At 43.3% G+C, this 10,352-nt stretch overlaps 2 protein-coding genes across 5 annotated transcripts in view; one reads left to right on the forward strand and one right to left on the reverse strand.

Moving 5' to 3' along the window:
* Window positions 1-5,951, forward strand: part of deaf1 (DEAF1 transcription factor) — an 8,339-nt gene extending 2,388 nt beyond the window's left edge. Inside the window, exons 3-14 of one of the 3 annotated variants that reach the window (XM_020593598.1) lie at window positions 448-574; window positions 736-885; window positions 1,178-1,317; window positions 1,491-1,610; window positions 1,956-2,000; window positions 2,945-3,068; window positions 3,515-3,652; window positions 3,730-4,019; window positions 4,164-4,262; window positions 4,863-4,949; window positions 5,412-5,504; window positions 5,647-5,951. In XM_020593598.1, coding sequence (XP_020449254.1) covers window positions 448-574; window positions 736-885; window positions 1,178-1,317; window positions 1,491-1,610; window positions 1,956-2,000; window positions 2,945-3,068; window positions 3,515-3,652; window positions 3,730-4,019; window positions 4,164-4,262; window positions 4,863-4,949; window positions 5,412-5,504; window positions 5,647-5,694 — 1,461 coding nt within the window. In that variant the 3' untranslated portion in view covers window positions 5,695-5,951. Of the gene's footprint in view, window positions 1-447; window positions 575-735; window positions 886-1,177; window positions 1,318-1,490; window positions 1,611-1,955; window positions 2,001-2,944; window positions 3,069-3,514; window positions 3,653-3,729; window positions 4,020-4,163; window positions 4,263-4,859; window positions 4,950-5,411; window positions 5,505-5,646 lie in introns of all 3 variants that reach the window. The other 2 variants (XM_020593597.1, XM_020593599.1) reach the window with 2 other exon arrangements.
* A 43-nt stretch (window positions 5,952-5,994) lies between these two features.
* Window positions 5,995-10,352, reverse strand: part of LOC109956462 (D(4) dopamine receptor) — a 7,761-nt gene continuing 3,403 nt past the window's right edge. The window contains exons 2-4 of one of the 2 annotated variants that reach the window (XM_020593602.1): window positions 9,857-9,969; window positions 7,960-8,486; window positions 5,995-6,931 (exon numbers count right to left, since the gene is read on the reverse strand). In XM_020593602.1, coding sequence (XP_020449258.1) covers window positions 6,726-6,931; window positions 7,960-8,486; window positions 9,857-9,969 — 846 coding nt within the window. In that variant the 3' untranslated portion in view covers window positions 5,995-6,725. Of the gene's footprint in view, window positions 6,932-7,959; window positions 8,523-9,856; window positions 9,970-10,352 lie in introns of both variants that reach the window. The other variant, XM_020593601.1, reaches the window with a different exon arrangement.

The raw sequence follows: 10,352 nt of genomic DNA on the forward strand, positions 1-10,352 counted from the left end.
GAATAAGGAAACAAACGTTTCTGTGGCATCAGTGAAGCCTCATTAGGTCAGAAAGCTGCTCCTGCTTCCAAAATCCTTTATGAACGGTCTGTATATAGCCCAGCAGGTAGCAGAGGTGCATTTTAGATCATTTATGCACAGTAAATTACAAATTTAGTAATCAGTGAATGATCCTTGGTCTTAGCTCATGCTAACAAAGGCAGCAGGTGCAGGTCTGTAGACTTCAGATTTAGAGGACTGACAACATTCTTATTCCAGTGGAATTAAATTCCACATCTCTGAAATTTCAAAGTTCAACCACCTGCAGGACCCCTAAAAAACCCACCAACACCACACTCATTGTTTTGCTGTGCTCCATCGCCCTCTGCTGGCAGACAGTTGAACCACCTTCTGCAGAGCACCATTTGTGTACTGTAGGTGTTTAAACTGAGTGTGTGGGTGTTGCAGAGTGGGAGGACCACCCTTCAGCTGAGTGAAGGTCTTAGTACCCAGAAGGCCACTCTGATTGTGGTTCACACTGATGGCAGCATTGTGGAGGCTACTGGACTCAAGTCTGCTGCCACCATTGCACCAGGTACATCTGTGTGTATGTGTATTTTACAATACCGAGAAGGTACTGCTCTCTCTCAGGTGTCCATATTGAACTAGATTAAACAGTTTGTTAAAGACAAATACAAAAATCTGAACTGGGCGGACAGTGAGACTGGTCTGTCTGTCCTTTTGTCCATTTCTTAGGCCCACAGACTCCACCCACCCCACTTACTCCGCCCCAGGACAAAGACTCCTGCTCCAAGTACAACTGGGACCCCTCGGTTTACAACAACGAGCTACCGGTCCGCTGCAGGAACACCAGTGGAGTCCTCTTTAAGAACCGTCTGGGATCAGGTGATGAGCACACCTGTACCGAGAGCAGGGTTACCAGTTGAACCAAGTTTACTTCACTAAACTAAGTTTATTTTCTTTTTTGTTACCATCTGATCAGGTTTACAAAAGTCAGACTAGTTGCATTGTGCACTGTGGTTCAGCATTCACATTGTCTACACAGAGATAACAGCCATCTGTCAGTCATCTCATATTGCTTAGGAATTACTGAAATAACTCACTTCACTCCACTGTTGAACTTTTTGGGAAGTCTGTCCTGTCATTATACACACTGACAGTGTTGTGTTGTGTTCAGGGGGCAAAGGTCGCTGCATCAAACACAACCAGCAGTGGTTCACTCCCACAGAGTTTGAAGGTCTGGCGGGAAGAGCGAGCAGCAAGGACTGGAAGAGGAGCATCAGATATGCTGGCAGACCTCTGCTCTGCCTCATACAGGTACTACTACGCTAATACATCTGTCTTACTACACCTCTACTGCAGTAGAACAGCAGTGGTGCAAGTTGTATGATACTATAAAAGCACTAACACAATTTACAGGCAGGGGAGGTCCTTCTGAATAAAAAGCTCGAGTTAAATTCTGTCTGCAGTTTAACTGTGTGTGTGTTTAGGAGCGTATCCTGAACCCCCATGCTGCCTCCTGTACGTGTGCAGCCTGCTGTGACGACCTGTCAGCGGTGAGTGAGAAGGACTTCACCTGGTGCTGGAGAACCAGGGAAGAAGCTCAACAAGTAATGAAATAATTCCAAGCTTGGTTAATCACTTAGTCTGTTATCACTGACAGTGTTGATGATCTCTGGCCACATTTTATCCACTGGATGGCAGTCTGTGATCTGTTCAGTAGACTTGACTCACAGTGACACATAACTGTTGACCGACAAACTTCAGTGTGTTATACAACCTGCCGAGCTCCACTGATTAGTCTGAACCGGGTCAGACCATCAGAGCCTTCCTGATATATTCTGTGGCACCAGTCTTTGTTAGATGAAACAAAAAAAAACCATTTCCAATAACCATTTTTTTTAGAATACCTGTACCTTCCCAAGATCTTCACTGTCTCTTTCCATCTTCTCCAGTGTCCAAAGGAAGCAGACTCTCTGGTGGCAGAAAACATCAATATGGTACATTTAATTTAGTTTTTTTTTTTCTGTCACCATCACTTCATAATTTCCACCTGGTTTTCACCTGTCATTTCTGTCTGGACCCATTATGTAGTTTTTACGTTTACACCTGGTTTTAATAAACATTCTTGTTATCTGAATATGCACAGTGATGACATCGCACTATGTTTAACTGTAGTAGATTTTTTGAACAAGGGCTGTACTAGGCCATAAAATCTTCAGGAACAGAGAAGAGACCTGATGCAGGACGTATTTTAATCCTAGACTTGACTGAAGAGTTAGTACACATATTAGGTCCTGCCACTTTAAGAAACCACAACATCTCAGGTTTTATCATTTATTCAGCTGAAAGTTTTGTTTTGTTACACTTTTTGTAAAATGTTGTAACTGAAGGGAAACATTTTTTGTAAGAGTAAAAGTAGTTTGATGGTTTGTATTTAGAAAACAATCTCAGTTTATCCAGAATAAATTAGTTCTACTTAGACCAAGAACTAAATAGTTTGTGCAGCAGATACATTTAGATGTCTAACCTCTGATCTGAGTCATAGTTTATTTGTGCTTCACTTGAACAGTGAACAAGCCATAACACCACGTGTCAGACACTGAGGTAGTGCTGATAAATTAAGTAGTGAGACTACAGAAAATAAACAAGAGCCACAATTAAAAACAATAATTACTTGTAGCGTTAGTGTTTAAGCTTCTACTGTTGACATCAGATATCCAGTGAGATCATTGTTTACATATTGATCAGGTAGTTCCCATCTTAAATACTACTTTCACCAGTTTTAGACAAAGGTCTTGTACAACAGCTTGTGTATAGACAACAGGTAACATCTAACAAAAACTGGTTTATATTTGTGGTACATCACCTCTGTCATTATATCACCTCTCTGATTTAAAGATGTCAGCTGTTGTGTCCTGTGTCTCCTCTCTGCTTGTTTCAGACCGGTCCAGTCCGCCTCTTCGTCCCCTATAAGAGACGGAAGAAGGACCCGGAGCCTTCTGTCGTCTCCCCCAAAAAGGAACTTGCTGCCACCAAAAGCATCACGCTGACCCCAGGGACCACATGTATGTCAGGTGACCTCAGTCTGACATGTGTTTGGAGGAGCAGTGCTGACTCTGTGTCACACATTAGAACAAGAGAATAGATAGTTGGTAGTTCAGAATCAGAAGGTGAATGGTTTATTAGTGCGCCCACAGTCTCAGCAGGTTGTTTTAAAACATTGGAGTTAAAAGGGAAAAATGTCCTCCATTACTCAGATGAGACAGGTTTCATTTCTTGACTTTTGACCCTTTGAAAATGACCCCAAACACCTTTGAATTACATTCTGCATTTGAATTGAATGAAATGACTGCCTGTTCATTCAGCCTGTGGTCCTGGGAGGTCATCTGAATAAATCAGGAACAGCCATTGAAGGTTATTAAAAGCCCCAGAGCAAAGTCCAGATCTGTGGTGGGAACATTTAAAGCTGATTGACTGTCCAAACCCATCTTATTTGTCTATCCTTCAACAGTCACCGTGTCCCCAGCAGGACAGTTCACCACCTCCGGCACCTTGACCTTTGACCGCGCTCCAACAAATGACTCCACCGCCGCCGCTGCCATCATCTCAGAGGGCTCGGCACAGAGCGAGGTGTTTGCCAGCACAGCAGGTACTGTCCATCACTGTGATCACTGATTCTGACCATGTGGCCATCAGAATTGTAGGAAACCTTCTTCTTTCTCTCAGTGCTCACAGCGCTGCCGGCGTTGGCTGTAACTCCTCAGCCGGTTCAGGCCAAGATGGCGGTGACAGCTGTGGCGTCTCCATCAGTGGGGCTGGTGAGCGGGCTGGAGGTGGGACCTGTAGGGGGGTCAGGGCTGGTGGTGAGCGAGGGGCAGAAGAACGCCTGGCTGTACCTGGAGGAGATGGCCAACACACTGCTGAGCAACGTCCAGCAGCTGAAGGTGCTGATCGAACAGGCCAAAAACTCTGCAGGGAACACTTCAGGGGTCAAAGGTCAGGGCGGCAGGAAGGAGGTGAGAACACACTGACACACAGAGTCTGATATTTAGATCAGCAACATTTACCAGATGTTATTACACTTGATAATTACAAGCAACAATGATAAAACATGGACCGTATTGCTTAGTTACTTATTATTCATGTGTGTTTGTTTCCAGTGCAGTCTCAGTCAGACGTTCCAGAACCAGATCACGTTTCAGCAGTCGGATGACTCCGAGGCCAAGAGAACCTCTGACATTACTGAGATCATCATCAACGTATGAGACACACACTTCCCAAAAAGTCTTTCAAGCACCACACCTCCAGTCTGTATCTCAGTGGTGGTAACGAGGGAAGGCCAAGTCACGGTTCTGATGTCCACCCTGGACAGGTCGCCAGTCTATCACAGGGCTGACATGTAGACAGACAACCACACACACTCACACCAAGGGGACATTTAGAGTCACCAGTCAACCTAAGCTGCATGTCTTTGGACTGTGGGAGGAAACGGGAGTACCTAGAGAGAACCCACGCAGGCACAGGGAGAACATGCATCCAGACTCAAACCCTGTGAGGCAGCAGCGCTAACCACTGTCCTGCTGCAGCATCCCTACAGAGAAAACCTGTAAAAATATAGGAAACTGAAACATTTAAAGCCCTGTGATGGACTGGCCACCTGTCCAGGGTGGACCCTGCCTCTCGCCCGCCGCTGGCTGGGATTGGCTCTAGACCCCGTTTGGGACTAAGCGGTTTAGAAAATGGATGGATAATGGATAAAACATCTAAACGTATACATCTGTAGCTATCATCTACATTTTGTCATGTTTAAAAACGGTTTGCATTACCCGTTTCATTCTCCTGTGTTGGCTCTGTAGCAGATATGTGTCAACTGCGGTCGGGTGGCGATGAATGAGTGTACAGGCTGCCACAAAGTCAACTACTGCTCCACATTCTGCCAGAGGAAGGTGAGACTGGCCAGGAATAACGGAAACACAGAGACAAACATCATCAGAGAAACAAGATTCTCCACAAAGTCAGAAACAAGCAGAAGTGTAATCATAAACTCATTAATAAAATGTTTACAGACAGAATAATCTGTTTCACTCACACTGAAAGAAAAAGTATGTAAATTAAAAACACTGTATTTTGTGAGTTTCTTTAAGAGGAGAAAATTACAAGACTGATTTTTAGTCGTTAGCTCTTCAGAGCCAGATCTTTGCTGTGTTTTGTAAATGTGTAGATTTGTACAAAAGTAGCTCTTAATTGGCCTGATTATGAGAAACTCCTAAAATACAATTGACCTTACTTCAGTATTTTAATTAGCTTCATGTATGAAATCTGGGACACCTTAACTATATATGTATATCTTGTCTTAACTGTGTGAATCTGAAGGGAATCAGATCAGTTAATTTGTTTTTCCTCTTCAGGACTGGAAGGATCATCAGCACACCTGCTGTCAGTCAACAGGGGGCGTGGGCCTCCAGGAGGATGAGCCAATCACAGCCATCGACATAGACAAGGTGAAGTGAAGGTGTAGCAGGGTCTGAAGTCATCACTGGGATCAGCTGCTGCACACAAGAAGTCATCATTTGGACAAAAAGAAAAACTTGAACTTGATATCTCCCTACTCAGAATTTGATTGTGAATTTTTTTTTTTGTCAGACCATTGGAAGAACGTCTGGTGTCCTGAGAGCTGAACGTGATATGTGAACCATGACTTTTATTAGTAGAGAGAAATCAGTTTCTCCTATTCACTTCAGTACAATCATAGGTTTTTCACAGCAACATCTAGTGGACAGCAGCGGAACTGCATCTCATCACACCTATTCTGATCAGAGATCATGAAACAAACTGAACACACACTGAACTATACATGAAGATGATGTGGACACAATAAAACATCAAAAATTTACTGTGTTAACATCAGATTGTAAAAAGGTTCACAGCTGCCACTATTTATTTATTTTTCTTTTTTTGAGAGAATTAAAAAAAAACAACAAAAAAAAAAAAACAGAGTCCTTGAAGTTCTGAAAAATATTATCTTTGCTGTGCAAGACAAGAATGAAATGTAGTTTTCTTGAATTTCCTTCCTTTTACACATGATGTACACTTTAAAGTTAAGAAGCAAAAGTTGAGTGTGAAGTCCAGAGCTGTGAGTGGACTTTGAGGGACTGCTATGATTCTGGTGAAGGCAACTTGGAAACGCCAGATGCCAACATGCAACGCTACCACCACCTCTACAGGATGTATGCGGCAGGAATGTTTTCCTGACTACATACTTTCATACCACGTAGATACGGTACATCGGGTTCATCAGATACAATTTGAATTTAAATTGTGACGTTTTTCCTCGAGTGAACCTGAACAAAGAAACTTAATCACTGAAGACCATCAATAAAAATCAATGAATGTTTCTATAAGGTATCAACACTTTTTAAGATAAAAAATCAGCTCCTTCACATCATTAAACTAATTTCTATCATATTTAATTTTCTGTGTCCAGGGCGTCTTTATGCAGCAGGATTCAGAAGGAGCCTGTTCTCTTATCACCTCCTCAGATGTTTGTTTATGAATAAAAAGCTGATTTCAGGTGGTATTTTTATCCAGTGAGAGTTTCAGAGGGAAATGATTTCTCTGTAGGCGTCCCATCAGACAGACGGGGCAGACAGCCACTAGCATCTCCTGTAGCTGTTGTGCATTTAAAAGCTGTCCATGCAGCAGCAGTATGCTTATCTGGCCTTCTAGGAGCAGCAGTGGTGCAGAACCTTTTTGAAAAAGCTTCTGAATTCAGTGTTGAAGACAGTGTAGATGACAGGGTTCAGAGCACTGTTGACGTAGCCGAGCCAGGTCACCACACTCATCAGGACCGGTGAGATGTGGCAGCCCTGACAGCGAGCTCGCAGTGTGTGGAGGACAAAGAAAGGGGTCCAGCAAAACAGGAAGGCACCTGTAGGAGGAAGAGAAGAAGAATCAGAGACCAGAAGAATTTGTCTATAGTATGACACAAACTAGAATCAGATGTTACATACTCAAACTGCTAACCTACCTGTCTACCACCCTAGCAGCCCCCAGTCTAACTTACTTACCAGGCTATGAACTTGTTATCTATACATGTAATTCACCGTGCCACAAACCTTATGTACCCACCTCTCAACCAGCTTAGCAAGATACACCCTGACAATAAGCAACTGCATTATTTTATATAATTATTTTAATGTGCAACTATATTTTGGTTTAAAACTATGCAGACCAAATATACAAGCCTGGAGTTCAACTCTGACAAAATATTCTATTTGTCAGATGAATTGCAATAAGTTATTTCTTCAGTGTTTAGCCGTACTCTCTCCAGCCACCTGAGCCCTCAGGTCAGCCACTGACATAGTAATTAGTGAGAATTACCTCCACACTGAGTATTATGCAATAATTGGATTTCAGGATTAGTTGATTAGTGTTATTTTACTATATATTTCAACACTGTAGAGGGTCACCTTTTCCAGCTGCGTATCCGAGTTCACAGAACCAACTTGTGCTAACTGCTTGATTTTAACCTTGAACTGGTCAGCACAAATAGTTTTAGAAACAGAATTTTCACTAGATTTGGTCATCAGGTGATGTGCAATTTGAAGGGGGTTAAGAATTTATCAGATCAATCATCAATCTGTTACAGTCAGATGGATTTCTGGCAAGTGAGATAGTTCCATGGCTACTACTAAAAGATCCATTAAAACTGCTTGTTTAAATATCACAGTATTAATATTTTACATGTTGTGGCAGACTGCAGGCTGGACTCAGACTGTGATAAAAATTGTGAGACGAGTTTCAGCTTGGGCCATTTGTCAGCTTCACAGTGAAATCCTTAATACTACTTAATGCTACTGTTGCTGGGATTTGGACCCTTTAATCCCTGATCTGGTTCCTAATCCGGCCGTGTGGTGACCGACAGCATCAGTGGTGCTGAACAGGAAATGAACTCACCTACAATGACAGGAAGCACCTTCATGGCCTTTCTCTCCCGGCTGTTGATCTTGGCCCTCTTCCTCCTGTGAGGGCCGGGGTTGAACTTGATCTCTGCAGAGTTCACTGTCAGCACGGGACCATCTTTGTACTCTGACGAGTTAAAGGGTCCATCTGAAGATGGGAAGGTGGAAGGTTCATCCGGAGTATCTGTCATTTCCCGCTCTAAGATTGGTGGCGGCAGTGAGGTGGTAGCCTCCTGCAGCTTGCGGCAGGCCTGGATGCTGTTCCTCAGTTTAGCCTTACGTGCCTCCTCCCAGTGCTGCAGGCCACGAAACATGCTGCAGTACAGCAACAGCATGATGGGACAGGGGATGAAGAAGGAGCACACAGACGAGTAGAGGACGTAGTCGTCATTCCCCAGTTTGCACACTCTGGGGTCACGGCCTGGGACGTTGTTGATGCCGAACATGATGGGCGAGGCCACGGCCAAGGCCAGGATCCAGGTGGCTGACAGCAGGAAAACCTGCCGCAGGTCCACGTGCTTCCTGTTGTAGTTGAGAGGGATCAACACAGCAATGAACCTGCAACAAGTGAGAGAAATTTTACAGCTGCCACATCATGACTCATGAAATGCTTTAATTCATGTTACTCCTTTATAATGTTTCTAGTACTAGTATGGATCACATGCTCCATTCTTCAGTATTAACCGTGCCAAGGAATCCGATGCTGTGCTAACCTCTTTTAGAGGTCGACTCTCTGCAGACAATGTCTTGCCTAGTCTGTGGAATTATTCAGTCATCCAACTGAATCACTAACTGATGCTAACTGGCTCAAAAAGCTTCAGATCATCACCATCAGTCCACATTAGCTTCACTGTCTTCATCAGTCTCAGATGTAATCATATTTTCTAGGGCAGGGAAATCTGTTTTAAGGAGCTGCTTGGGTTTTCAGCTCAGACTTTTCATCCTTCAACATCAGCCGAGGGTTCATATAATCTCATTGGGTCAAACTAATGACTGCAGAACAAAGCTGGCAGGTCATCAACGCAGACACATCCTTTGGGGCCATAAATTGTTCTGCTAGCTCTGGGTTTTCTTCTTTTGGAGCTTTTACAAGAAACATATCGAAGGACATCATCATATTTTCACATCAGAGTGAACTGTGGTGACCCTCATCGGGGCGTCCTCTATGTCTCAAGGTCCTGGTTTTATTAATCAGCCAGTAGTTCACCAGTGGATCACCCTGACCTGAGCCTGATTCTAACACCGGTTATGACAGATTCTGTGAGTTAGGGCTCAACTTTGACCTCCTCTTTTTAATCAACTGTACAGTACTTTCACAGGGTTTCTTCAATGTTTGTTTGGCTGCAGAAATGCAGCTGAATCACCTGCATCTTTTTCACTACCTCTGATTTAGCATTGCATTTATTTATATGTTATGGCTGGGCTCACACATGAAAATGTGTTTTAATAGTAGTGGCTAACGGCTTTAAGCAGTGATGAGGAGCAGGCTCCAGGGGTTTGGGGGGGCTCACTCTTTTTCCAGACTCATTATCCTCAGCCCCAACAGGTAGCTAATTTTGAGCAGCTCCTTCTGGAGAATCAAAAGACTTTTTATACTTTTTTTTAAACATAGTAGTGCTCCCCAAGCCCTGTATATGATGCGTAAAATTAGTGGAATTCCCCTTTAAGCACAGCTAAACCAGGAGAGATTTTGTTCCACTTTTAATGTGTTAAAATATCAACTACTGTACTAATTTACACTACTTGAAAATGTGCTGTATATCACAGGTCAAACATTAGATAACTATTTATGTCAACATTTAAATCAGCTTCTCACACACAGACTGACCTAACTGTCTGTCCTTGCAGTGTTCTCTTATCTGTGATTTGCACCTGCACAGGTGAGCACTGACCTGTCGATGCTGATGGCACAAAGGCTGAAGATGGAGGCAGTGCACAGCATCACATCCATGGTCATCAGACCATCACAGATGGTGGTACTGAGGGTCCACACACCATCCTGGAACTGGAACACACAGAGGCGCACTCAGTACCTTACGTTTACTCAAGTACAATTATGATTTATATATTTTTTTTTATTTTGCAATTAACAAGAAACTTAACTGATGGTTTCAATCCTTAAAATCCCTTTAGGCCCTTAAGGTAACCTATTAAAACCACCTAATATGTGATAACCAATTAATTAATATGTTGCTGCGGATCTTGGCGATAAAGCAGAGAGATAACACCAGACACTGCAGCAGGGAAAAGTCTTCTTCTTTCGGCTGTTCCCGTTAGGGTTCCCCACAGCGAATCATCTGTTTCCATCCAACTCTATCCTCAGCATCCTCTACTCTTACCCTAATTAACTTCATGTCCTCTTTTAGCACATCCATATATCTCCTCTTT

Source organism: Monopterus albus, unplaced genomic scaffold (assembly GCF_001952655.1).
Source record: "Monopterus albus unplaced genomic scaffold, M_albus_1.0 scaffold19.1, whole genome shotgun sequence".
Classification (NCBI taxonomy): domain Eukaryota; kingdom Metazoa; phylum Chordata; class Actinopteri; order Synbranchiformes; family Synbranchidae; genus Monopterus; species Monopterus albus.